The sequence below is a fragment of the Lepidochelys kempii genome, chromosome 19 (assembly GCF_965140265.1).
Source record: "Lepidochelys kempii isolate rLepKem1 chromosome 19, rLepKem1.hap2, whole genome shotgun sequence".
NCBI classification, from domain to species: Eukaryota; Metazoa; Chordata; order Testudines; family Cheloniidae; genus Lepidochelys; species Lepidochelys kempii.
In genome coordinates, this window is record NC_133274.1 from 4,101,792 (window position 1) to 4,129,419 (window position 27,628).

At 58.4% G+C, this 27,628-nt stretch overlaps 2 protein-coding genes across 12 annotated transcripts in view; both read left to right on the forward strand.

The window, feature by feature from the left end:
• The window catches only part of DLGAP3 (DLG associated protein 3), a 155,147-nt gene extending 142,247 nt beyond the window's left edge, over positions 1-12,900 (forward strand). For 3 of the 6 annotated variants that reach the window (XM_073317303.1, XM_073317302.1, XM_073317304.1), the window contains exons 6-11: positions 160-500; positions 1,088-1,173; positions 3,192-3,619; positions 3,897-3,988; positions 4,532-4,675; positions 7,560-12,313. In XM_073317303.1, coding sequence (XP_073173404.1) covers positions 160-500; positions 1,088-1,173; positions 3,192-3,619; positions 3,897-3,988; positions 4,532-4,675; positions 7,560-7,778 — 1,310 coding nt within the window. In that variant the 3' untranslated portion in view covers positions 7,779-12,313. Of the gene's footprint in view, positions 1-159; positions 501-1,087; positions 1,174-3,191; positions 3,620-3,896; positions 3,989-4,531; positions 4,676-7,559; positions 12,314-12,475 lie in introns of those variants that run through there. The other 3 variants (XR_012155604.1, XR_012155606.1, XR_012155605.1) reach the window with 3 other exon arrangements.
• A 1,362-nt stretch (positions 12,901-14,262) lies between these two features.
• Positions 14,263-17,451, forward strand: SMIM12 (small integral membrane protein 12). Of its 6 annotated transcripts, none has more exons than XM_073317306.1 (3): positions 14,274-14,345; positions 15,726-15,891; positions 16,218-17,451. In XM_073317306.1, the coding sequence occupies exons 2-3, from the start codon at positions 15,863-15,865 to the stop codon at positions 16,525-16,527; spliced, it is 339 nt and encodes a 112-aa protein (XP_073173407.1). In that variant the 5' UTR covers positions 14,274-14,345; positions 15,726-15,862; the 3' UTR covers positions 16,528-17,451. The 6 variants fall into 6 exon arrangements, with proteins under 6 accessions (XP_073173410.1, XP_073173407.1, XP_073173408.1 ...); XM_073317307.1 differs by lacking the exon at positions 14,274-14,345 and adding an exon at positions 14,382-14,593; XM_073317309.1 differs by lacking the exon at positions 15,726-15,891 and having other exon boundaries at positions 14,263-14,345.
• The last annotated feature ends 10,177 nt before the right edge of the window (positions 17,452-27,628 follow it).

Below are 27,628 nucleotides of genomic sequence, written 5' to 3' on the forward strand. Positions count from 1 at the left end.
GGGTCGCTCAGCTTCACAGCAGCCAGGGATCTGACCACTAGGCCTGGCACCCCATGGGGATGCAGGAGGAAGAGGTGGGACTGGCCGGTGTTCGCGTTAGGAAATGAGAACGTGTCTCTTTCTCATGTGACTTTTTATCGTGTGTCTCTCCCACAACAGCCTTCAGTTACCGAAAAGCACCACCGCCCCTCCCTCCAGGAATCAAAGCCAAGCCCCTCATCTCAGTCACGGCACAGAGCAGCACTGAGTCCACCCACGAGAGCTACCTCCCCAGCGAGGTCGCCCGGAGCCCCTCGTGGTCCAAAGACGCCGTGGCTCGCTGCAACTCCACAGAGAGCTTGGAGAACTCCAAGGTGACAGCCATCTCCTTGGATTTGCCTCCCATCCAGCCCCGGGGCTCTCCCAAGCCATCCACACTCATCATCAAGGCCATCCCAGGCCGGGAAGAGCTGAGGAGCTTGGCACGGCAGAGGAAATGGCGCCCATCCATCGGAGTTCAGGTATGTGTCACTCTTCCCAGAGCCTCCCAGTGTTGAACCGGGGCCTAAGCCCATGTGAATCCAGCTGCCAATGCTATGACTCCGGGCTTCCTAGGAGCCCCAGCACCGGCACTTGTAGGCTTGGCCACTGGGGCCCCGTGCAGGGTCCCAATGCATGGTGACTCGCCTCCCATTCAGCCCTCCCTTCTCTTACCGCAGTGAATCTTGGGCTGCTCCAGACCAAGGTCTCACCACCACGACCTGGCTTTGCAGCCGTTGCCAAGGCCTGTTGCAAGCGGCATCATGTTGGCATGAAATGGTCTTGCCAACAGGCAGTGGCAGCCCAAGGGTCCTTCCTGCCATGGCCCCCCACCCATACCTCATCCTTGACCAACAAGGCGAGAGGGGACTCCAGTCTCCATGGCCCTTCATCTCTGTGCTGGATGCTCCTGGAGCTGCCTGGCCATGGCTTTCGTCAGCCCTTTGTTTCTCTGGCTTTCCCACTGCCGCTGCACCTGCTGGGGGAAATGAAAAAACATGAGTCTTTTGCGCCCGAGGCTGTGCAGCGATTCTTCCCCGACATGCTCTCCCTCTGATCACCACCGCAGGTTGAGACTATATCTGATTCCGACACAGAAAGCAGGAGCCAGAGGGAATTCCACTCCATCGGGGTGCAAGTGGAAGAAGACAAAAGGTACGGCTGGTTAAATGCAGCTTTTATCGCTCCATCCCTCCAGGAGCAGGGCTTAGCGCAGCTGCCGTGCCGGCTTGATTGTTTTCACACAATGCCTCCCTCAAACTAAACATTCATAACGTGCGCGTCTTCTCCTGAGCATCCCAAGAGCTTGGCAGCTTCTGATGCTGACTGCTAAGTACAGCTGTGTTTCCTCGCTAGCTCATAAATCAATGGGCAATGCAGGCAGCAGCTGGGCAAGCTTCCCTGCGCAACATGCCTCATCCCTGACCTGATGTCATCCTAGGGATGGGTAGGTAGGTCAGTCTCTGGACCATTAAGCTGCGTGGTTGGTCAGCTGTCAAAGAAGCCGCTGATTGTGATGAGCAGGAAGGTTGTACTGTGGGCACTCGTCCGCTGCAAAATGAATTGAGGCCCAGCAAACTCACGTCACTCAGGTCAGCAGGTGGCTCTGAAGTCATCACAACTTTTGCTCACTGCTAATAGATTCAGATCTGCACCCAAGAGGCCAGAGGCTCTGGTACCTTGTTACGGCCCCTTCCTGTTTTATCAGCACGTTTGTTACCCTGGGGCCCTGATTGATATGCCAGAACACCAGCCGTCACAAAGCATGTGTTAACCTACGCACTGGGCGGGTATTGAGGGATTTGAGGCTGTCTGGATTTCCTCTTGCTGCAGGTGTGAGCAGTGACTCTAGGATTGATCCCTATGGGATGTGTTCGTGCCTGGAGATCAGCAGCTTCTATCTGCCCGTGGTTCTGATCCAGATCTGGGTTTCGGTTCTGATCCAGATCTGGGGTTCGGTTCTGGGGGTTTGGATCTGCCCCTCATAGAGGCCTCTGGTTCTGATCCAGAACTGGAAGCACGGTTCTGTAGGGTCTGTCTGAGACCATCAGTACCTGGACCTGCAGCTGAGCAAGGCTGGGTACGAGGCATGGCTATGACTCAGCTGTTCAGACAAAGAAGCTGAGATGCCAAGTGGAATCCGGCTGAAACCCCTAGAGATGGCCATCAAAGGGGCCCTTCACGTGGCCCACTGGGGCTTGTCCAGCTCTGACCCAAGCCCCTCAGAGGCTGGGCTATTCTGGACCTGCTTGTTCACCCTCCCTGCCTCCCCCACTCCTTCCGGCCCATAGCTGAGTCACTGAGGACGAGGCATCTATGGGGAACTCTACAGTGTTCCTTCTCTTTGCTTAACAAGGGGCCTGAGCGCGTGTTCCCGTCCCCGTCCTTCAGCATCCATCCAGGGCCTGTTACCATAGAAACAGGCTAGCGTGCGCAAGCAGGAGAGAAGGCATTGAAATGAGGGAACACGAGGAAGCGGCTGTTAGCGGGCTGTCCCCACGGACAGCCAAGAGCTCAACAGCTTGTGAGCCTCCCAGCGCAGCTTCCCCGTCCCGGGAGCCGGCTGGCCCCTTGCTCTGCTCCTGCACGGGGAGAGGTGTCCCGGCTGGGCAGGGTGGGGACGGGCAGCACAGCCCCAGTGCATGGGGTTTACAGTCAGTGAGCTCTGAACTAGGGATTACACTCCAACTGGGTGGGTTTCCTTAGACCCCCCACCACACACACACACTACTCCAGCTCCAGGTCCCACACACAGCTGTGCTGATGCCCTTCGATCCTGACCCGCAGCCCCCTGTTATCCCAGGCCCGGAGCCCCTGCTGCTGTCCCTCAATCCCTCCGCCTCACAACCTCCCCGCCACCATTATTCCAGTTCTGGAGCTCCTGCAGCTCTACCGATGCCCTCCAATCCTGACCCACAGCTCCCCGTTATTCCAGCCCCCCAGCTCTGCCGCTGCCCCTCAGTCCCAACCCACAGCTCCCCGTTATTCCAGCCCCCCAGCTCTGCCGCTGCCCCTCAGTCCCAACCCACAGCTCCCCGTTATTCCAGTCCTGGAGCTCCTGCAGCTGTGCTGATGCCCCGCTGTTGTGGTTTGAATGCTTTGCAATGCGGTTGCTGCCCCTGCTGTGGGAACGGGAGTCCGTCCCCATAACCCCTTTATCTCCCTGTCCCGAGGCGGGCCCGGTTCAAACGCTCAAACAGCGTGACGGCTGGCGTGCAGGCCGACCTGGAGCTGGAAGGCTTCACGGGCCTGTCGGTGGCCACAGAGGACAAGGCCTTGCAGTTCGGACGGCCCTTCCAGCGGCACTCCTCGGAGCCAGACGCGTCCAGCCGACAGTACTCGGTGTTCAAGACGGTGCACACGCAGGGCCAGTGGGCCTACCGGGAGGATTACCAGATGCAGTATGACACTGTGGAGGTGCCCCGGCGGGACTCCTGGATTGAAAGGGGCTCCCGCAGCCTCCCCGACTCCGGCAGGGCCTCTCCCTGCCACCGAGACGGGGAGTGGTTCATTAAGCTATTGCAGGCTGAGGTGGAGAAGATGGAAGGCTGGTGCCAGCAGATGGAGCGGGAGGCTGAGGACTACGACCTGCCGGAGGAGAGTGAGTCAGCCAGGGCTGTGAGACTGGAAGGGGGGTGCAGGGCACCCCAGGATTCACGTAGGGCTTGGCGGGGACTGGAGTTGTGCAGCCCTGAGTAACGGATATGGGGTATATTCCCTCTGGAACCTGAGCCAGTGGTTGCCCTGCACATTAGTGGCAAGAAATACTCTCCAGGGCTCGTGATCTCTGGAGCCGGGAGGGCACGGGGGGAGGTAATCAAGCCCGCATGTCGTTAGCAAATTCCTCACGCATTGGTTTTTCCTGTGTGCCTTGCCAGTTCTGGAGAAGATCCGGAGCGCCGTGGGCAGCACCCAGCTCCTGATGTCCCAGAAAGTGCAGCAGTTTTTCCGACTCTGCCAGCAGAACATGGTGAGCGCCTCCTCCTTCCTTATGGGTTTCCCAGGGATGTGTTCTGCGTGATGGGCAACTGGGCGGAGGCGGCAGCAGGTCCCCTGGAGACTGAAACAGGTGCATGGCACTCTGCACAGCTGGCGATGGTTCCGTTTGGAGGTGCTACCTGAAGGGTTGGAGGCTCACCCCGACCCTCTTAAGGCTGGGACCAAGGTACTGTAGAGAATAAATGGCACCTTCTTCTGGCGATTTGGTTATTTCATCTCTGGCTGAAAGCAACAGCTGCACCAGCCTTTTAATTAAACAGTTATAACAATTCCCAGCCTTCTCCCACGTCGGGAGCTGATTCGGCCTCTGGGCTGAAAGCCCAGCCTGGTTCTTATTTCCCTGCAGCATTTTGTCCCAGCCCTGCTAAGGGACACATTTTTAATCCAATAAGGTCCAGACAGCCCAGCTCTGCTCCTCATCAGCTTGAGCAGGGAAGTGATGGAAGACCTGGAGTCCTCTGCACCCCATGGTATGTAAGGAGCTAACCAGCCTTGTCTTCTCCCTCTTTGGAAGGACCCTAATGCATTCCCCATGCCCACCTTTCAAGACCTGGCTGGATTCTGGGACCTCCTGCAGCTGTCCATCGAGGACGTCAGCTTGAAGTTTGCAGAGCTTCAGCAGCTCAAGGCCAACGGATGGAAACTCATCGAGCCCAAGGTAGGAGGATAAGACCATCTCTGCCAATTGGCTGAGAAGGGTGGGGGGTGCAGCTCGGGTGTGGGGGTGGGGTAGCTGTCACTTCACAGTGCACAAAATCAGCTTTTGTTGGCCTCCAGCTGGAGAACGAAAACCGCATATGTCATAATGCTACTATATGAATCCATGGTGCACTCATACCTTGAATATGGTGTTCAGTTCTGTTTGCCCCATTGCAAAAAGCATATAGTAGAACTGGAAATGGTTCAGAGAAGGGCAACAAAGATGATCAAGGATGTGAAATGACTTCCTTATGAGGAGAGACCAAAAAGATTAGGGTCCTTCAGTTTAGAAAAGAGATGACTAAGGCGGGATATGCTAGAGGTCTCTAAAATCATGAATGGCATGTAAAAAGTAGAGAAGTGTTTGATCCTTTCACACAGTACAAAAATCCGGGGTTACTCAATGAAATTAAGAGGCAGCAGGTTTAAAACAAACCTAAGGAAGTACTTTTTCACACAATGCACAACTAACCTATGGAACTCACTGCCAGGGGATGTTGTGAAGGCCAAAAATATAACTAGATTAAAAAAAGAACTGGAAAAGTTCATGGAGGATGAGTCCATCAATGGCTATTAGCCAAGATGGTCAGGGATGCAACCCCATATTTTGGATGACCCTAGACTTCTGACTGCCTGAAGCTGGGGGTGGAAGACGGGAGTGGATCACTCCATAATTGCCCTGTTTTGTACACTCCTCCTGAAGCTCTAGTGTGGGCCACTGTTGGAGACAGGATACTGGGCAAGGTGGACCATGGTCTGACTCAGAATGGCAGCTCTTATGTTGTTACATGTGGGGCATTGTTAGCAAGTGTATTCATGGCTTCACAGAAGAGCAGAGGGTTTGTTGGGGGAGAGTGGGAGGGGACATAATCGGATCTATTGTGTATGTCGGGTGTGTTCCCCAAAGCATTCGAGCACCATCACGCAAAAAGAATGGAGAAAAAGAGGAGTTGGGTCCCAGCCGCCATGGGTAGAAGTGGGTCTGGCTGGAACCAGGGAAGCGCTGAGAAGGAGCACTCTGTCTTGCGGCACTCCAGCTGTTTCCCAGCTCCAGGCGAAAGCTGTGGTCCTTGGCGTCTCCAGTGTGTGTGTGGATTATGGAGTGTCTCCTTGCATTGCATCCCTGATACTGTCCTCAGCCCCCTTTTGCGGGGAGAAGGGGCAGGCCAGGAAACAGATGAACCTTGGGCTCCATCACACGTCTTAGTAGAGATTAACTCTCTCTTCCCCTTTCATTGGTTCGTGGGGCTGGGGTGGGGGATGACCAGGACTGGGCTACTGCAGCAGTGGGACAGAGAGGGGCGAGCTGGTGGGAGCCCTGCCAGATTGTGAGCGTGGCCAGGACCAGTTAGCAAATCCCTAGCCCATCTGTCTCAGACCCTGCCTGCAGATGGAGCCTTTGTGAGTCACGGGGAGCGACTCTGGTCAGGGTAGGTGGAGAGTGAAGATACTGCATGCCCAGCTAGCGTGGGTGTAAACAGCAGTGTAGACAATGAGGGACAGCGTAGGTGGGTAGAGCAGAGTGCCCCACGCACCTGAACCCCCGGGGTCTATACCCTGTCCGGCTCTCTACGTGCCCAAGCAGAGCCTTGCGCGTCTACACGGCTATTTTTACCACTTAGTGTCCCGCTGCCTCCCTGCTGCCGGTGCCATTCCCTGTACTCTGCACACCGCCGAAAGTGTAGACTCCCCCTTGGCAGAGCTCGTGGGAGCTCGGCTGAGTTCAGCTCGAAGTCACTGCTATGCAGATCCCGTCCTGGCTTGTGTCTCAGGGACTTCCTGGGGGAAACGTCGGGGACGCGAGAGATCTATGATCACAGCTACCTTCTTCCTTTTCCATGCACACTTCTGCTCCTGAGCTGGCACTTCTGAACTGTGCCAGGCAAAATCAACAGGCATCTTTAGTTAACACTTTAAAAAAAAAAAAAAAAGAACCCGAACAAACAGAGCCCTTTTCTCTCCTGTGTTTTTCACATACAGCTACGGCGTGTCCTCTGTTTGATGTTATCTTCAAAGGTACAGATATCCTGTGTGCACACACGCACCACGTAGGACAAACCAAAGCAATTCCAGTCGTCTCACCCCCTGGCAGCCCTGCCATCCATCACACTGATTCAAACCCTGGTGGAATGCTCCCAAGGTCAAGCACAATCACCAGCCTGTGTCGCAGGCAGAAAATGCAGCCCTCGTTGGCCTTGTGTGAACACAGCACACAAGAAGCATGTACGCAGGCACTGGGCTAGATCCTGTGCTGACTTTCAACCCCAGGGACTGCGCTCAGCCCCAGGGACTGGTGGAATTGAACAGAGTGTCAGTCAGCACAGAATTTGACCCATTTGTTCTGTATAGAGATAGGTACACACCTGGGGGTATCTGCTCGCGGACACATGCACTCCGATATGGATGCAGACGTACGCACAAACACTGGGATGCGTGCACATACGCAGATGCACGCAGATGCATACAGATGTGCAAGCACACATCTGTTTATAGCTGCACATACACGTATGGATTCTTGTAGACATCAGAGTGTATAGACAGGCACCCACTCAAATGTGTGTTCTCTTGCATGGTCTCACACACAGACAGATGGACACACATACGAATATGCACACACGGATACACACACACATTTGGGTGTGCATACACGCCCACTGTGTGCACCCTTGCATGGTCTCACGCACAATCATGCAGCTGTGCGTACATCCCTCCCACACACCCAGATGAACACAGACACTCACACACAGGTGCGCACCCCTGGCACATGCTGTCTAACACGGCACGTCCAGCGCCTCCCGGAACCCCCTCTAAGCCCTGCTCTGTCTGTCTGTCTGTCTGCACAGGAAGAGAAGAAGATCCCTCCCCCGATACCAAAGAAGCCGCCGCGCTCCAAGGTGCACCCGGTGAAGGAGCGCTCCCTGGACTCCGTCGACCGGCAGAGGCAGGAAGCCAGGAAAAGGCTCCTGGCGGCCAAGAGAGCTGCCTCCTTCCGCCAGAACTCAGCCACCGAGAGCGCAGACAGTATCGAGATCTACATCCCCGAGGCCCAGACCAGGCTGTGAACGGAGCCCTGGCTTTTCTACCCACACCGTACAGAGAGAGTACATAGCTCACTGTGATGGCCAGGGCCCGAGCCGCAGGGACCCCCGGGGGCAGCTCTCGGCCCACTCACAGCTTCTCGACTTTTTATCATCTATGATTCATAGATCCGACGGCGAATGAACACGAGCCTGGTTCTGTCTTGCCCTCATGCTCCTCCCCGTGGGGCAGGGCTCTCCCTGACCCTGCCTGCCCACAAGCCCCTTCCTGGCCTTTCCCCATTGCCCTCTCCCTGAGCCCCCTGTCTGCCCTGAAGCCTTTTCTGCCCTCCATCTCCCCTCCTTCTTGCAGCCCTGTCCCCTTCCAAGCCCATCTCCCCTTCCCTGTACCCTCCTTTCACATCTCTTTGTACCTTGCTCCTTGCAGCCCTCCCCCCCTTTGTGTCCCCCTCTCCTCATGTCCCCCCTCTTCTCCTGCTTTTCCCCTTATATGGGAGAGGGAGGGCCCCCCCCCCAGCTCAGCTGATTGGGGGGCAGGCAGGCCCACCCCCGCACCTCCGTGTGTCCTCCCCCTCACGGTCGTGCCACCTTTAACTTCTCCCATTTCCTCAATTCAATGCAAACAAAGCGTCTTGCGGGGGGAAAACGCCGCCGAGCTCCATGCTGCACCAGAGGGGGAACCTGTGCCAAAATCACCATTCCTGGCAGCCCGGCGAGCCAGCTTCCCTTGCTGGCATGAGGCTTCGGGCCGTGGCAGGCATGAGGGGCAGTCCCTCCCTGCACCCCCACCATGGTTCAGTCCCATCCCTGCCTCTCGCTTGGGCACCTCGGGGAATCCATGGTCATAGACTTCTATACATATATACATATAACCGAAGGAATAAAACAAAAACTACACATGACCACAGCTGTGTTCCTGCTGGTGAGACTGGGATCAGATCATCAGGAAATCCATGGCAGCCGCAAAACCAGCCCCTGCTTTCCCTACACTTACATCGTCAGTAAGAATATGCTATGATTTCTCTTCTTTCTTTCTTCCTTTCTCTCTTTCTTTCCCTTCCTGCAAGCGTGAATCCTGGGCCTGCGCTGGCGTGCGTCCGCTCGCCACGGAAGGCTAGGAGAAGGTCAAAACTTGGATGGTCACTTTATTTTCCATCCCTCTTTGATTTCCCCACCAGCTGCTGGTCTGACTAGTTTACCCTGGGAGTGAAATTCGAGGGTGAGGTTGGGCGGCGGGAGGAGCTGGTGTCTTTGGAGCAGCGTTTGGTTTCTGTCTAGCAATGGCAAGGGCTGGCAGAAACTGAGGTCTTTGGGGTTGGTTTCGGGTTTCCCTTGCTGCTGTCCCCTCTCCCTTTAGACAGGGCATAGAAACAAGCCTGGCCTTTCAAGTGACCAATCCACCATGCAGGGTATTGGTGCTGAGCCAAGTGCAGGGCACTGTTCTGACCCATCTGCATCTGGTTTAAAGACACGGCTGTCCCCAGGGGCCAGGCCAGAGCAGATGGCAGGGAATGGCAAACGTGCCATTGACAACCCATCTTGCCTTAGGAGGAAGAGGAACCTGCTGTTGCGTCCCCAGGGTGTTGCTGGGCCGGCTCCTTGCGTTGTATTTACCAGTGTTAAGGAAGGTGAGAAAACCCTTGGAGCTGTTAACCGCACAGACGGAGCTCCAGCAGGCGAGGGTACTTGGGAACGACGTTTCTGTGGAGAGAGCTGGCCTGTCTGAATGTCGAGGGGAGAGGGGGATTCGGGGGCCGCCTGTGAGGTGAAATGCGGGTTCGTTGTTACTTGCCACGTCTGTTCTATAGGATGATTCCAGAGCCTCTGTTTCAGGGCTTCTCAACCCAAGGGTCACAAACCCCTGGTGCTGAATGGGGTGGGGATCTCAGCCAGGTGGGAGTGGGTTCTGGTACGGAAAAGCTTTAGAACGCCTGTGCAATAGCAGCCCTGGCACAGGTGACGCTGCATTCACCATGTGGACCCTTGAGCATTGGAGCGGGAGGTTTTATTCCCACCGGGCTGCGATGGGGCTTGCCGTGCCGGCCCTGGCTGCCCAGCCCATAGAGAAGCCCTTCCCCGACAGTGCAAACCAGCGGGAGCGGGAGGCACTCAGGAGCGAGCCATGCCAATCCCAGCCAGGCCCACTGCCTCTTGGCCCTTCTCCCTCCATCACAAACGCTCCCCAGCCCCTCTCCCTGCCCTGCAGCTGCCCTGCGGGGGGCTACCCAAGCCCTCTGGCTTTGCCAAAGCCTCCATTTGGCTCCTGCCGCCCAGTGGTGCAGCCTACGTTCTCCTCTGCTGAGGAGCAGCTTTCGATGTCACCTGCTGCTCCCATCCCAGGGACCCATCTGGGCTCACAGACGCCAGGACAGGGCCCCTCCTTCCCAGCATGGTGCCCTACCGAGCAAGGCAGCGGCCCTCACTGCTGGCAGCCGGGTTAGGCCACAAAGAGAGTCCGGCAGGGCCAAGGCCTGGAGGTTCAGCCTGAGTAAGGACTGGGGCAGGCCAGCTGGCATTAGTCTTCAGTCTCTATCTGGCCAATAGTGCCCAGGGACAGCAGCTCCTGGTTGTTGCGTTCCAGGAACCGCCCTCCCCGGTCAGTCACTGTCACTAACGCCAGCTGGGAAAGTGACTTGGAAAAGCAAAGCCCTGGCAGGGAAGGGCAAGTGGAACTGGAGGTTGCCATGGTGGCGGGGCTCTGGCTCGTGGCCCGTGGGTCATCACCCTGTGCCTCATGCAGTCCTTTACCTCGCAGCAAAGCGAGTGTGAAATGCGGCCGTTGGGTGGTGCCTACCCCCGCTTTGCACTGGTGTAAAAGATGGGCCCGGGGGGGCGATGGAGGATTGGGACCCTGCTCTGTTCAGACCACCTCAGTGACGATAACCTCCAGCAGCTGCACCGGCTCCCTAGCCGCCAGCCCCCCTGGGAGGCAGGGTAAGTGCCGCTCTCCTTAGTAGATGGGGAAATGGAGGCACAGGGGGCCCAGAGGCACGACTCCAAAGCTCCAGTCTGTCACTGGAGACCGACCCAAGACGTGAATGTGGGTCTGCCCTTCCCCAAGCTGAGTTCCTGCTTGTGAGAGTGGCAGATAGGATATCGCATTACAAGAACCCCCTCCTCCATGGGCATCCCATCCTCCATGGTATGGCATTAGCAGTGCCCTGTCCTCCCGGGTATCATGAGGAATGCCCTCACACTCATGCTACACTAGAGGAGGTGCCCTCTCTTTTGTGAAGCCGTAAAGGGGATGCCCTCCTCTTCCTGGCATGGCTGCCATGGTAGCTTTCTTCAGGGCTCATGGGGTGACCCCCCTATAGCAGGAAGCCATCACTCCTAACAGCATATAGATGAAATGCCTGGGGAGCCTGCTGTCCACCGCCCCCTCTGCGCATCGTTACCTGTACACAAGCCAAAGGTTGGGCTCCACACTCCTCATATTACCCATCGTGGGCTCCTTCTCCACCAGGCTGTAGTCCTGAGCGTGCCGAATGGAGGGGGTGATTTCAGACCAGGCTAGGCCCTCTCAGGTGAGGCGGTAGGGGGATAGGGCATAAACAGAGGGGCCCTGTAGGGTGGGTACCCGCCAGGATCTTGGAGATCAGACGGTCCAAGTTCTCCCCTGCTGGTTGTCCTGAGTTGTCTTTCCTCTCCTTTTCACTCCTTCTGCTCCCCAGCCGTGCAGACCCCTCCTTCCCCCCCCCCCCGAAGTACAGTCTGTTCCATCTGCCCTGATGTCTGTAAGGCTGGGGAGCAGAGAGTTCACCCACTGAGCCAGGTGTCCTGCCCTGGGAAAACGGGGTTGCCAAGCCACCCACTCTGAGAGGTCAAGGAAAAAACTCAGTGCTGCCTTCTCACATTGTCCCTCCTTCCAACTGGGGAGCCCCCTGCACTGTGAAACCCTTCAAGGGGGACCCCCCCCGTCTTCTCGCCACCCTATGATTGTACCAGCTCCTGCTCCCTGCCCACTCAGCTATCTTGGAGACGCCCTGCTTCAGACACGAAGAGGGGAGGAAAGATCCCAAGAAGAGTGGCTAAAGGAGCAGCAAGGCAAGGAGCAGTGACACCAGCCACAGCCCAGGCGGCCAGATCTCTAGGGCAGGGACTGTCTTTTTCATGAGCATACAGCACCTAGCACTATGGAGTCCCTGATCCCTGACTGGGTCCCTCAGGTGCCAATAGTAAATTTCAGCCCAAGGGGACATCCTGCCTGGTGCATGCTAGGATTCCTCCCTGTAGCACCTGGGACAGGTAGGATGTACTGAGAGATGGGAGATTCCACAACCATACTGGCTTGGGCAGGTGGACGGAGGAGAGCTTAATTCTACCAAGAGCAATGCACCATTAACCCCTGGGGCCTTTACATCCCCCCCTTGGATGGGATCCATACCATGACCTGGTGCTAAACCCTCCCCCAGCCTCTGTTATGTGCCTGTCCAGTTGGGAGGGTTTGAAAGAATCATATCATGGCCTCGGGTTACTACATTAAAACAACAGGTTTCAGAGTAGCAGCCGTGTTAGTCTGTATTCGCAAAAAGAAAAGGAGGACTTGTGGCACCTTAGAGACTAACCAATTTATTTGAGCATAAGCTTTCGTGAGCTACAGCTCACTTCATTGGATGCATCCGGTGAAGTGAGCTGTAGCTCACGAAAGCTTATGCTCAAATAAATTTGTTAGTCTCTAAGATGCCACAAGTCCTCCTTTTCTTTTTACATTAAAATAGATGTTTAAAGGGAAGGAGGGGGGAATCCAACCAGCATATCCTGGAACACAGAATCATGAAAAAAATTCCCAGCAGCGTGAGATCTGGCCCAGCTGGAGGAGGGGAAAGGCAGGAGACTCCTTGCTCAGCATCCAACACTCTCCAATACGCTGCTGTTACTGTCCCGGCCAGGAAAGCAACCATCAGCTCGATTCACCTGTTCTCTGCCTCCGTCCACACTTTAGTTCTTAGCAATGTGCCTGGAAGAGGAAGCCCTTCCACTTGTAAGTTCTGTAAGACAAACAATACTGTACAGTGACTGTGATATGTGGTTTCATTTTTATTGTAACAAACTTAGCCGTACTGTAATAAAGACAACTCTTTGATTACTCTGGGCCTGGCACCATTCTCCCAGCCGGTGCTAGTCTCACCTTTGACCCTTCGTGTCCTATGTCTCACTTTCTTGTCTGGTTTAAGGGAAGGGGAGGGCTGAGTCTGGAGTCAGCTTACCATGGTGGGGACTTGCTGCTCTTCTCTGGGAGCAGGAGGTAGGTGGCTTGTCACGATGCTGGGGAAGATGCAGAGCTGACCGCATCTCTCCTGCACAACTCACTACGCTGCCAGGTGGCTTGCCAAGTCTGCTGCAAGGGGCCACTGGAACAGACTTTATTAGCAGAGGGCTCCCTGCAGCAGCTGGGCTGGGCCCTGCATGTTACCACGGCTGAGACTGGAAGGGGGCTCCTAACAGCGTCTGCAGGGAGCAGCTTTACCAGTTGAGGTACAGCGAGTGCCTCCTGCCTGAGCCCCCAGGAGCTGTGCAGAGCTCTGTATTGAGAGGGGGCAGCAGATCTGTGAATCGGGGAACCCAGGGCTGGAACCACTGTGGGGGGCTCTGGGTCTGAACTGAGGGGCTTGGCCCAGCCTGCTCGTCACTCCCAAGCTGTTCGGGTGGTTTTGAGGGACTGTCTCCAACCCAAGGGCTACATCCTCGGGCAAACCGGGTGTTTGTGTAGCCCCGAGGTTCACTCCGTGTCAGCAAACACCGCTCCCAGGCGGGTGAGGGAGAGGCTCCAGGATTAGACCCACCCGAAGTGACCAGGGAGCGAGGTGAAAGGGCAGGGGGCCAGCGCTGGAGACGGCCTTGGCTGGAGTCTAAGAACCGGCCCTGGCAATGAAGGCGGAGGAGAAGCCCCAAGCCAGCTGGCCAGGGCGTCCCACCTCATCCCAGCTTCCTGCAGGAACCATCCCCGCCGGCCACCTCCCCAGTGCCCCGGGCATGGACGGACAGACACCCTCCTGCCCTGGTCCCAAGCGAGGCAGAGCCTGGGTGAAATGTCCACAGGCAGCGCCTGGCTCTGGTGCCTGGCAGGAGGGGGTCCCCAGCGAGGCTTGGCCCCAGCCGCATCCAGGGGCCTGGCAACCCCGGGGCCGGGGCCACCGCGGGCCCCTTGGCAGCCTGGCTCCCAGGCAGAGGCCCCGGGGCTGAATCCCAGCCCGGAGGGGCCCAGGGCTCCGCCAGCCTCGGAGAGGGACGAGTTTGACGGAGCGGGGCTCTTTTGCCCCTGAGCCCCGAAGTCCAGCCGGGTCGGGGCGAACGGGCACCGCCGAGCCCACAAGGGCCCCAGGGGGCGGCCCACGGGGGGGGGGTGGCTCCCCGGGGGGGCCCTGCTGGAAATCAAGCCCCAGGCCGGACGCTGCCCGGGGTAGGGACGTTGGGGGCCGCCTCAGCGCCCGGCCCGGCCCGGCCCGGCCCCGCGCTCTCCAGCAGGGGCCGGCCCGGGCTCCGGCCCTGCCTCCGCGGCCGCCCATGGAGGGCGGGAGGCGGAGGCGGCGCGGCCTGGCCCGGAAGCCGGCGGCGGGGAGAGGGGCCGGGCCGGGCCGGGCGGCAGAGGTGAGAGGGGGCCGGGCCCGCTGCGGGGATCCGGCCTGGGGCCGCCCCGTCCCCGCCGCGCTCTGGACCCCCCTGGGCTGGGCTGGGCTGGGGGGCGGCCTGGACCCCCGCCGTCTGCGGGGCCGGGGGAGGTGGGGGGGCGGCAGGCCGAGCCCTCCGCCTGGGTCACTGCGGGAAGGAGCCTCCGCCCTCGTGTTCCTGCCCCCGGGACTCGGCGGGACTCGTGGGCCCGGCGCGGCAGAGGCCGAGTAGCCTGGGAGAGGGACCCTGCCCGGGATCGGGGGGCCTGGGGGGAGCTGGGGGGGAGCCCGGGGCTGGGATGGGGGGGCTATGGATCAGGATCGGGGGGCCTGGGGGGAGCTGGGGGGGAGCCCGGGGCTGGGATAGCGGGGGACCTATGGATCAGGATTGGGGGGCCTGGGCTGAGCTGTGTGTGTGGGGAGCCCGGGGCTGGGATGGGGGGGCTATGGATCAGGATCGGGGGCCTGGGCTGAGCTGTGTGCGTGGGGAGCCCGGGGCTGGGATGGGGGGACCTATGGATCAGGATCGGGGGGCCTGGGCTGAGCTGTGTGTGTGGGGAGCCCGGGGCTGGGATGGGGGGGCTATGGATCAGGATCGGGGGGCCTGGGCTGAGCTGTGTGCGTGGGGAGCCCGGGGCTGGGATGGGGGGACCTATGGATCAGGATCGGGGGGCCTGGGCTGAGCTGTGTGTGTGGGGAGCCCGGGGCTGGGATGGGGGGGCTATGGATCAGGATTGGGGGGGCCTGGGCTGAGCTGTGTGTGTGGGGAGCCCGGGGCTGGGATGGGGGGGCTATGGATCAGGATTGGGGGGCCTGGGCTGAGCTGTGTGCGTGGGGAGACTGGGGCTGGGATGGGGGGACCTATGGATCAGAATCGGGGGGCCTGGGCTGAGCTGTGTGCATGGGGAGCCCGGGGCTGGGATAGCGGGGGACCTATGGATCAGGATTGGGGGGCCTGGGCTGAGCTGGGTGCGTGGGGAGCCCGAGGCTGGGATAGCGGGGGGCCCATGGATCAAAGATTGGGGTGTGTCCCTCGTCGGCAGAGCTGTGTATGCACTGTATGGCCGCTGTTACTGTTCAGAGTCCACCAGAACTAAATTCCTTTCCTCTCTCTGCCCCAGACTAACCAGCCGTTGCTTTGATTATCCCCTCGGGTGGTGGGATCAGGAGCGGGCTCCTGTTTATACCTTGCTTTCCAAGCATAACACAAAGCACGGGGCAGGCTCCCAGCAGCTGTGTCCTGGGCGCTGGGAGATGAATGGGGTGTGTGGGGGGTGCTGTTCTGCCCTTTCTCTTAGGGATTGGGCTCTGTTGGAGCAGGAGACTCTGGAGAGGCTCACTGCCCCTTGCCTTCCCCTAGGCACCCCAGAAGCTGTCAGGATTGGGGGGAGGTGGCTGGCATAGCGGGTTCAGCCCCCTAACTGCCCTGGAACCCTGCAGCCTGGTTGCCGAGCTACCCCAGGTGGGAGTTTGACCAGTGCCACCTGTGTAACACCCATGCGCCGAGGCGGGTCATGGCCACGTAGGTGGGTGTTTGGGGGGGACACGTGTAGCTGAGATATCTAGCCATCTGGGGGGTGCCAGCATGGGGGTGACTTGCCTGGAGTTCCGGGTTCCTTTGGAGCTGGGTGTATCTGGGCCAAGGGGCACGGTCAAGTGTGAGTGGTGATTTTGGGGCCCCCCTGGGGTGGAGGGAGGTGCAGGGTAGGTCATGTGGGGGATGATGATGGTTTGGGATCTTGGAGGTTTGTCTGGGGAGCGGGGAAGGAGGGGGGCGACTCTCCCTTGGGTGGGGAGCTAGGAGGGAGGTGGGTCCATGCAGCTGTGACACTGATTCTGCCCCCCTCTCCAGAACACATCTGGCGCTCTCTCCTGGCGACGCCATGTGGCCCTTGCTGTGGATGACTGTGCGGACCTACGCCCCTTACGTCACCTTCCCTGTGGCCTTTGTGGTGGGGGCAGTGGGCTACCACCTGGAGTGGTTCATCCGTGGTGACTCCCCGCAGCCAGCTGAGGAGGAGAAGAGCATCTCAGAGCGGCGGGAGGACAGGAAGCTGCAGGAGATTGTGGGCAAGGACCTGACTGAGGTGGTGAGCCTCAAGGAGAAGCTGGAGTTCACCCCCAGGGCTGTGCTGAACAGGAACCGTCCAGAGAAGAGTTAACCAGGCTGCCCGGTTCCCCCTTTCCTTTGGGTTGGAGCTGAGCACCCAGTCCATCTGGCTGCAGGTCAGGACCCTGGGTCCCTTAGCCGGGCTCTTGGAGTCTGTCCCATCTCACCCATGTGTTTTCAACCCCAATCCACCAATATCTGGCTCGTGCTGGGCGTCCACCCCCATCGCTCACAATGACTATCTTGTGAGGTGGCTGCTTGTTGGAGTTTCCCACCTGTGGATGGAGGTGGAGGAGGCGGCATGGCCAAGGAAGCAGAGCTGGGCAGCCTTGGCCATTGCTGCCCGAGTCCCTGGCGCACCCAGTCACACAGCTAGGGAGAGGGATGACGCTCCAATTCCTGGAGGAGACGGCTCCACTCCCAGGGTGAACCAGGCCCTCGACGCTCGGCCCGCCCTGTCCCGGATCCTCTGGATCTCCCTGGATTCTGCAGGCTTCCTTTGCATGGAAACAGCCAAGACTTGCGTCCTGCCCAGGTGGTGGAGCGTGGCTGCCTCTGCCCAGAGGCCGGGGTGTGTGTGTCCTGGGAGCTGAATGGCATGGGGTCAGAGTGGGGCAAGGAGGCTTGCACACTGCTCGCCTCCCTGTTCCTGGCTGGGATTCCCCCTCGCTTCTCAGGACCGCCAGATTCACCCTCGCTAGCAGGCACAGCCCCTCCCCAGCCTGAGGGCTCCAGCCCCCTTTGCTGTGGTGGGTGCCCCTGGCGTCGGACTGGCAGCTAGCACAGAGTGTGAGGGAAGCTGTAATTGCCTGGCAGGCCAGAGACTCATGTGGGGAGCTGGAAGCCATTTCACCCTCCTGCCCTGGGAGCCTTGGCAGGGAGCTCTGGGCGCATTGCTGTGGGGCCAAGGTTTGGGAAATGAAATGACCTTGCAGTTGTGTAGAACGAAGCCAGATTAAACCAGCCTGAGAACTCAGAGCCTCCATTTTCTTCTTTCCCTCTTGAGTGTTTTGGCTCCCAGTTGGTACCACCCCGTCCCCCTGCCTGACACCCAGCAGCCAAGCGGGACGTTCTAGGGAAAGATCCCGCCTCAGCGGTGTGAAGCTCGTGGGTCCTGCTTGGCTCTGGCGCAGCGGGAGGGGTGGCTGCGTCTCTTCCCCAGCAGCCCAGGTGGGGTGGGGAGTGCTGCCAGCAAGGGCCTCTGTGCACAAGCCGAGGCTGGGTTTCCTCGGGGAGGCAGCCTGCCTGGAGCTGATGTGAGACTCCCCTCTTCTAGAGGGGCTTGGAAATGCAGAGCTCCCATCCTCCAGTCTCCACCCTGTCCTGCTGGGTCCTAGCCGCACCTCTCGTACATGGGACCTGGGCCTGACACTCCCCACTAATCCAGAGCAAAGCCCCTGTTACAAATTCTCTGGTAAACCTCCCCCCCACCCCGAATATTCCAGACATGACCGTGACAAGCCTTTGTGTTTGCTAGCGGCCAAGGGATGGGGAGGGGACGACTGGTGACCCCCTTAATGGGGCCCAGTTCTAAGGGGTTGCAAAGGCACAATGCAGGAGGTGCTGTGGGTACTTTTTACTTTCTAAGAAACTGGTGCCTTTAAGGGGTCTTGAGGAAGGTTCGTCCAATGGTCGGAGCACTAGCCTGGGCTGTGGGGGAAGACCTGGATTCAATTCCTGCTTGGCCACCATGGGTGGGCCCTGGGAAGTCACTTAGTCCTCTTGTGCCTCGGTTCCCCATCTGTAAAATGGGGCTAAGAGCACTGTTGTGAGAGTAAACACTAAAGATTGGGAGGGGCTCAGATCAGTGTGATAGAGAGAAACTGGGCACCCCCAATCAGCTGCCACTTGGAGGGTGAACACCCACAAAGCTTTATCCAGGTCCAAATCTGCCCCCTTTTAAAGGGAGAGGGACTTATTTTGAGCAGCGGGCTGCTGTTCCTTCATCGTAACAAGGGTAGCTGGGAAGAGCCGGTGTGTGCCAAGGGCTGAAATGTGCATTAGCAGGAGAAGGCATTAGACCTTCGTGACTGATCGCTGCCCGCCCACCCCTTTCCGGGGGTGGGGGGGAGGGGGCAAGGGTTGGGTTTGTTTTGCTTTAAAGGGGCTTTTTCAAGATGAGTACAAACGCTTTCACAAGAGCCTGACCCTTCTTGCAAGCTGGCCTGTCAGCCTGGGTTCGTAGCCATCTGCGTGGCTGTCTTCGGGAGAGGGCCAGAAACCTGCCCTGCGCAGCGCTCTGCCTGTCAATCATTGCTGCTAAACGATGGGGGTGGGGATGGAAAGTCGCCTTCCCCTTCACCTGCCCACCAATCCCGACTAACGTTTTCTTGACCCCTCAGGCCCTGACCCTCCTGCCCGCTTCTGCTGGGAGCGCTGCCATTGACTTCAGCATGTATCCGTGTCGTGATCCCTCGTGCACTGGCAGGGGGTGGGCTCAGCACCTCCCCGGGGCCGCAGGGAGGGGAGCTGGCTGGAGGGCGGGTGCCCCCGGAGAGTAGCCATACTAGTGACGAGGAGACAGGACGAGGGGGTTGGACCGGAGGCCAGTGGCTGGCATGTGCAGCGAGGGGGAGGAGTGGGGATCTGGCACAGGTCCGGCTGCTGCAGTGAGGGCCTCCCCCTGCAGTGGCTGTGGTTGCTCTCAAAGCCACTGGACGCACAGTTTGAATTGAATCCAGGTAGGGCGCTGGCCCCTCTGGCATGCTCTGCTGCAGGGGCTGGCCCTGTGTCTTGCTGCGTGCCTTGGATGGGGTGAGTTCAGGAGATAATTGGCTGCGGGTGGCGATGAATTGGCTGGTGTGATCCAAGCAGCCCCCTGGGCTTCGGCTGGGCGATCCTGGTTCTTGGCTGTCAGGGCTGAGCAGGGAGCTGCATGAGGCCAGGAGGAGCATTCAATGAAATCTGGCACCTCGGCATTTCCATCGTCCAGGGGCTTGTTTGACTAGCACCTGGGCCTGGAAAAAAACTCTGGTGGTCTCCAGCTGGTGCAGCCCCTGCAGTGCTGGGAGCAGACAAGCTTTGCCGGCCGGTAGAGCTGACTCTCCATGGTGGTAGGGGAGCGTGGCCCAAATAAACCCAAATCTGAGCAGCGCAAATGCCTGAAATCCCCTGGCACTTTCCCTGCTCTCTGGGGGCCTGGCTGTACCACGAGGCGGTGCGCCCCCAAGTGGCAGTGAGGTGCATTGGCACCCGTGCTGCTTCAACCTGGCTTTGCTCCTAAAGAGGTAGAAAAAAGCCCAAAACCGGGGGGTTAGGGAGGAGCGAGTGTGGGGTGCCGCCCTCCTTCAGTGTGACCCTGGAACTGCCAACCGACCCAGCTCCTTCTGAGGTCCCTACTGAGCCACTCAGTCCTCCCCAAACCCGCTAGGCAGCTGGGTGAGGGGCGCTGGCCCCTGCTCTGCACACCAAGGGCATGTGCACAGCAGCAGAGAGGAGACACTTTTCAGCCAAGGACACTGTAGTGAACCTCCCGGTCTTCCCTGGGCTCTGCAATGTCTGCGCAGAATAGATACACTTTCTTCCTTAAGGTCTCAGCTAAAAGGGCCCTGCACCAGCCCAAGGCACAGAGCTTGGCTAATGTCACCTGAGAAGGGACCTGACCTCATTCCAAGGGAGCTGAGAACCTGCAGCTCCCTCTGAAGTCAGTGGGGGGGCGGGTTCAGGGCTGAGCATCTCTGGACACTGGGTGGGTGGGTGCTGAGTGTTTGCTTGTGGCTCAGGTGTACGTGTGTGTGTGTGTGTACACATTTGCGGTGTGTGTGTACAGATGCAGTTTGCAGTGATCTCAGCTCTGCCAGGAGAGGGGAAGCAGAGCGAAGCTGACCCTTTGGGAGAGCACCCAGCAAAGGATTCTAGGGAATATTGTCAATCATGATGAGCCTCCTCCAGTCCCACTGTAACCCCCTGGACGTCAGCGGCTTTCACCAGGTGTGAGTTTGGCCCAAATATCCCAGGAGGAACACAATGGACCTCATAGCAGGAATAGCCTCTACACTGGGCTCTCATCTGACTCTGCCACAGACTCACCCTGGCCATGGTCCTTGCCCTTTCTGTGCCTCGGTTTCCCCGTCTACAAAATGAGAGCAGCGGTATAGTATTTCCATCCCTGCCAGGCACATGCTGCCCATAGCTAGTTCATGTTGCTTGAGGCCTTGCATGCCAGCGGCTAGGACCTAAGTAAACTACAATTATTCATTAATTCCACTGTCACTAACAATGCCAGGGCTTGAAATGCCTGAACTATCCCGACTCATTCTGGTGCCCTCAGTTGAATGACGCTGCGGTGTAGAGTCCCCAGCTGGCCCGCTCAGCATTCGGCGGCAGGATCTGGCTGTGACGGGGCTGCTAAAACATTCCTGATTCTTGGGGTCCCCCCCCTTTCTTTCTCAGAGCCTTCGCTCTCTGCACCAGCCTGTCCTTCCACTGCCGAAGGCGATCAATCCGCTGATGAATCCCTGATGTCAGCAGTCTGTTCAGCACTTTGTATCGCTATGGCCCCGTTTCCTCGAGCACTCTGGGGTTAAAGGTCTCCCTATTTCCCACAGATGTTATGGGTGGTAATCGCTGAATTAGCAGCCAGCTTTGCGCTGGCTCCTTGATCCCCTAGCTGACAGCTTTATTAGCACCACTTGCCGTCTGTGTTTATCTCCTGCACTTGCTCCCAAGTCGGGCTGTAATAATAACCCTCTTTCCTGCTGTCCTTCCAGCCAGGAATCCCTGACTCCTCACTAGCAGGCACTGAGGAGCCCTCCAGAGTTTATTATCCCCATGGGAACCGGGGGAGGGGTGGGGGGAAGGTGAGGAGCCGGGAGTTGGCCCAGATCACCCAGCAGGCCAGCGACAGGTCAGAAGCCTGCACCTTTTCCTTGCCTGGCCCTACCAGCTTTCTGTGGAGCTGGGAAGGTTCTCATGGAGCTGCCTCGACCAGACCATCCCGTTGGGTCCCTGCTGTGCTAAGGACCTGAGTCCTTGTGCCACAGGATCCCTGCCACCTGGAATCCAGTACCTCAGCAAGGGAGCCTCACCCCTCGCTGCGGGCCTTGTCTCACCCAGGGGGGCCATCTGCTGCCACCCAGAGGTCACTGCCCACTAATGCAGAACATTTGCAGGGAAACCCATTTTTGCATTTTCAAAGGTGAGCCTTCTGCATCAGTAACCTCACTGACGCAAGCAAGGAGCAGGAGCCCAGCACAGCTAGTGGCCAGCTCCTTAGCTGGTGTAAATCAGTGTAACTCCAGCACAGTGGATGAAGCGATGCTGATTTACACCAGGTGAGGATCAGGTCCCATATTCAGATTAAGTAGCTAATTTACCTGGCCCTTTGCAGCATTATGTCTGAGCACCCTCTTATAGTTCCTGGCCATAGTTTACCAGGTATCTAATCATCTTCAACAGCAGGATCCTGGTAGGTCTGTGATTCCTACAGCCCCCCTGAAAGTGCTGGGGAGGGCTGTGGGTGGCGTAATCCATTTCCCTAACTCCCAAACCACACTTGCCCCCCTGCTGCAGGGAGTGACTTCTGTAAAAGCTGCCCAGTTCTTTTGATCACCCTGCTACCCAGAGACCAAGTCACTTTTTTAGCTCTGAGCTGTCATTTCCCAGCATTGGTGAAAGGATCTCGGAGCCTGGAAGCTAATAGTTTCCTCCATTGTCTTTTAATTGCCCCCCAAGTGTTTGTTTAGAAGTTGCTTAGCTGGTTCCATTGTGTTGCTTCCAGTCGCCTCCTGTTAAACTAGAACAATACATTCATCCAGGAAAGTCTTCAAACCCAATATTCAATCACTTCACCTCACTGCCTGGGCCCCATCCAGTGTTCATAAAGTTCTCACATCTCAGGATTCTTAGCTTATTCCATGTTCAGCACACACCCAACACCCATCAATTGTGTTATTCTCTTCCCCCTCACCGGCAGCTAGGGACTGTTAGCCTCATTTTACAGATGGGTAAACTGAGGCACAGAGCTATGATGTCACACAAGCAGCCTATGGCAGAGCTGGGCATTGACCCCAAAGCTCCCGAGTCCCGGTTCAAAGAGTCCCAATAAATCTCAGCAATGCGCTGCTTGTGAACAATCCACCAGGCAAGGATTATTCCCTGAAATATGTAGCAAATAAAGTCACGGGGGGCAGGACTATTCATGGTGACTTGTGTTGAATAATCAGGCTTGCTACACGCTACTTCCCAGCTCTTACACAGGACCATTCAAGGAACAAATCAGCTCCCAGGCTGCTATCATGAGGCTGCATCAATCCAGCTGGGATGTAGCTGACGTGCTGCGAGGGCCTTGTGGTAGGGGATCAGTAAACATTTCCAGTAGGTTCCCCGGTGACCAACCAATGCATGGTGTAGTCCCCAGTGGGTGCGTGTGAAGGGCCTTCACTAAAGCCTTGTCAGCAAGGGGGATTTGACCTGGTTACAAACCCCAGCTTCAGGCAGGCAACGGCGCCGTTAGCTGCTGTTCGCAATTGTGCAGCTAACCTCAGGTGTGTAAGGGAGCTAAGCACCCCCAGTGCAAGCCAGCTCGTAGAAAGGCTTTGCCTGTCTATCCTTGGGGTTTGCACCAGTGAGGACAAAGCCTAAGCACTCGTCTCCTGGCACGCTGGACACGTTGCCGTGGTGCATGTGGACAGTAAGGGAGGAGGTGTGAACGGCCCTGGCGTGTGTAATTCTCTGCCCCCATGTGGCACTAGCCATGCTGTGGATGCGCTGATGTCTTTACCATTAAAGCCCCCATAGGCTTGTCTCCCAAGGCGAGGGGGTGTCCGTCCCGTGGGAGCCTGGCTGAAATCCATCTCAGGCACGCTGGATCCCTAATCTGTCCCCCGCAGCATCAGTACCATGGCGGGGGGGAGAGCTCTTCGTCACCGCCTGCCCTGCTGGGTTGGAAGGCCCCTTCGCAACTGCCCCATGCCCTGCAGCAGGGCCAGGGTGAGCTGGGCTTCTAGGAGGGGCTTAAACAGGCTGCAGGGTTGTTTAATAGGGAGCTTGCTTGCTTTGTGCTATGCCCCCCCTCCTGCCTGCCCCTGTCCCCGCAGCGCCTGCTTGGCCTGTGTGCGCCCTTGTTTGCTGACCTGAATTTGGTGCTGGCTCGGCTGGGACGTGGGCAGCTTGTCAGCGGGGGCATTACTGACACCAGCTCATTCAAGGAGCTGGGGGAGGGGAAGGGGGCTGCTTCCGGGGTCAGGCTGGAGGGGTGCAAAAGGCTAGGCTGATGGCACTAGTGTGGGGGAGTATCCAGCGGCGTCAGCTGCTCAGGGCTGCGGACTCAGGCCACCCCCCCTCCCTTACTGGAGAGGCCAGCGTCCACAAAACCCCCTTGCTGTCCACTCGGCACAGCCCAGGACTCCCAGCTCCTCATCATGCACATCTGGGCGGCTCTGGCCTGCATCACCACCAGGCTGGTCTAGGATCACAGCACGCAACTTGGGGGAAGTCCTATTAGCTCATTGCAAGGATATTGGCCTCCTGCAAGACTAGAGTGCCCCCCCGCTCTCCCCACCATCCAGCCTGGATACAGATGAGCTTCATCTGACCTTGCACGAAGGCTGGGTAGACCAGCGGGTGGCTTGGTAGCGATGCAGCATTGTTCATGCAAACAGTGGCCCAAAGCTCTTTGCAGAGTGAACATGCAAATTACAGTTGCGGGGAGCCGCGGGGGCTGACATGGCAGTAACTCAGCATGGAAAGGGGGAAAGCTGCAGTGTGAAATGAAAAGGAGAGTGGAAGAGGTACAATGATAGGGGCTGGGGGCCATATGACCCTTCCCTTCCATCCAGGCCTAGCTCGCGACCCCATCAGGGTTGCGGGGTGTTTTGGTGGGGCTCTGCTATGCAGCTGGCTGTGCATATGTTGTATGGGGCTAGAACTCCAGGGGTCTATTCTCAGGCTTCATTACTGCTCAATGGCAGCATGAAGAGCCCTGCCCGGGGGGGTGGGAGGAGGGCTCCCTGAGAGCCCCCCCCCACCCCGTGCACAGGGGACTGCCCCCCTGAGTGTGGTGCTGGTGTAAGAGCTCTGCACTAGCCTCTGGCATTTGGGGAGGGGGAGGACTGTGGTTGGAGTACATCATACTATGGTTAGGCTCTGCTACCCAGGGCCCATGGGAACGCTGCATTAGAGCAGCCCCGAGACTGCTCTAAGTTACACTGGGAGCTAGATAGGGCCCTGCATGGCCCAAGCTGTCAGGGACACAGAGGAGTGGTGAAGCCATCTTCATGCCCGTTCCATCCCTGCCCCAAGCATGGGATTGGGGTAACTGCACCCGCTCGCCCTGACACTGAAGCCACACCCAGCAAGCTGCTGGTGTCGGGTTGGGCAGTGTCTGGGCAATGCTGCACACCCAGCTGTGGCCCAATGCATGGGAACCTAGGCTGGAAAACTGACGAGCACCTAAGCCCCCGGAGCCGAGCCAGGGCCAGGCAATGAAAACAAAGCAGCCGATCCCGTGGAAATCCCCAGGGGAACTGTCTGCTGCTTGCCCCGTCCCTTCAATGGCTGCTCTGGCCTGTTTCCCAGGCTCCCTTTCTGCCCTTTTTCCATGAGCTTGTGGGAATCTTGTCTCAGCCTCTCGCGGGGTGACCCACTTCCTGGCGTGGTCTCCACGGCCCTGGAGCTGCCGACTCCAGCTGCATCTTCTTCCCCAGCAACCAGGCACAGCCAAAGCACTTGGTTGTTCAGAGGAGCCGATCTGTGTTTACACTGTAATGTGGGCCGAGAGCTGGAGAGGCCAAGTGGGGTGATGCCCTGATACCCTCTCACCCCCATCCAATGCCCTGCACTGCCCTGCTCATTTTTCTGGCCACTGAAACCCAATGCCCAGAGCTCTCGTTGCAGCCTGGCGTAGTTAGAGCAGGTGCCGACAGCAAAGGGGGCTGAAACATCACTGGGTGAAACAGTGTCAGAGGCTGAACGAGGGGCTTTGTGTGCAGGGGGCTTTTAAACCTGTTCAGTTAAACTGGTGCCACAAGCTGTGTGGTTGCTCCGAGTACAATTTAAGCTGGGTTTAGTTTGGGTTAGCGTATGGGAACTGGGATAAACGTGTGTGTGAGAGAGCGAACAACAAGCCCAGGGACTCAGGATGGGGCGTGCGGTGGGTATGGCCGTGGGGTTTGCAGAACCCAGTAACTCAGCAATCATGTCATTTGGGTGCGCGGGGGCGGGGGAGAGTAGATCTGCGGTGGGGGTCCCATAGACTTTGTTGTCCTCTCCCAGAAATCTTTGGGCTGGTGCATTATTTCCTGCCTGTTTATTTAGCCAGATAAGGGGACCATTCCCTTGCGTCTCAGGGGGTACAACGGCTAGCTCAGGATGGGTTTACCTTGGCCATGGTGAAGTGTCAGTAGCCCGGGGGGGGGGGGGGGGGGCGCTCGTTTGCTTTCTTGCCCATGCACACAGCCTAGCACACCAAGAACCAGGCTCCTTGCCTGGCTGAGTCCCTGGTCGGGCACCCAGAAGGCCTGGCGTCCAGTCCCTTGCTCTACCCACTAGCCCACACACGTCCCTGAGCTAGGAATTGACCCCAAGCATGCGCTTGCCGCTGGCTTAACCCATCTGCCCCCCGCCCCCCAATGCTCAGAGCCAAGAGCAATATGTGTAAGGCCTACTTCACAGGCCCCATGGCCCTCCCAGCGCCAGGAAGAGAACCCAGGTGTCCTGTCTCCCAGTCACACCCCCCCCCCCCCACTCAGCTGTAGCCACCAGCCAAGCCTTCAATGTGCTGCCCCAGCATACTGTGGGTGCCATGGCGTGCTGGGTGGGGGATGGTTTCAAGGGTGCACTGGCGGGGGGGTGTGTGCATGTGAGCCATGGCCCCCCCAAAGAGAAGCCAGCACCCCCATCTGGGAAGACGCTTGCGGAAGTGCGGTTGGAGGGGACTGACAATGTCAGGATACGGGAAGTCGTGGACGCTATTGAGAGCCGCTTCCTCCAGCATCGTGGTTCTCACACATCTGTCAGGCGGGCCGGGTTCTGCCGGGGCTCAGCATTGTCTGACACAGCCCCTGTGAGAGGCACACTATATATAACCCCGCTCCCATGGCTGGGACGGGGTGGGGTGGGGGGGAATTGTTTGGGGCTTGTGGTCCCTTATTGTGAATTGTTGGCACCAGGCGCGGGTGACTGAGGTTTGTTATTGCTCGCGGCACAATGGGAGGCCCAGGGACTTGGGTGCAGTGTTTGTGTCCGCAGGGGCAGGTGCTGGCGTCTCGCTGGAGGCTGCCATTGTAACTGGGACGGGAAAAAGCAGGCTAAGACATCGCCACCTTAAGGGTGTAACTTAGCCAGCAGTTCAGTCGCATGTCAATGGCACAGTGCCCTGGCCGGTTACAGGCGCTCTGCAAGGACAATGTGGCCTGGTGGTTAGAGCAGGGGAATTGGGAGCCAGGCTGCCTGGATTTCATTCCTAGCTCTAAGGGGACAGTGAGGTCTAGTGGGTAGAGCAGGGCTTGGTTGCCAGGGTGCCTGGGTTTTATTTCTGAGTCGCTTGCTGGCCGTAAGCAAGTCACTTAAACCCTCTTGTGCCGCGGGTTAGCTCCCTGTTAAAATGGGCGCTGACCCACCGGCTGGGCGGCGGCGTTAAATCGTGCGTGTGGCTGGGCTCGCCGGCGGTAGAGATGCGTGCTGTGTGCTGGGTCTCTGGGCCATGCTGGCCAGGGCTCCATAGTAAAGACAGCCCGGGGTGGAGGGGGGGGTCCACAAGGGCTTTAAAGGTTGTAGGGCACCCAGGCGGCCTGGCGTCGTCAGTGCAGCGAGTGAGCGCCAGCCCGGGGACACGACATGCAGGCCTGGGTAGGCCCAGCCCCCAGCTCTCCCGTGGGGCCACACCACCTGCCCCAGCACGGCAGGGATTTCAGCAATAGAGGAAGAGGAAATGAGCCACTCGGCTTGTTCCAAAGCCCAGCGGAGCCGGAGCGGGAGCGAAAGGAAGCCTCAGCTGACCTGCTGCACCGCCCCTCAGGACAGCAGCGGCTGGCCTTGGTGGGGACCCGTTTGCAAGTGTCCCTCCAGGGGGCGCTGTCTGTGTGTCCCGAGGCCCCTGGGCTGCTTGCCGCCCAGTGCCCAGCAGGGTCACCGCGTGCCAAGCAGAGCTGGCCACCCTTGGCTCCAGAAGCAGCCAGGTCTCAGGGTACCTCCCAACAATACACTCCTCTCCC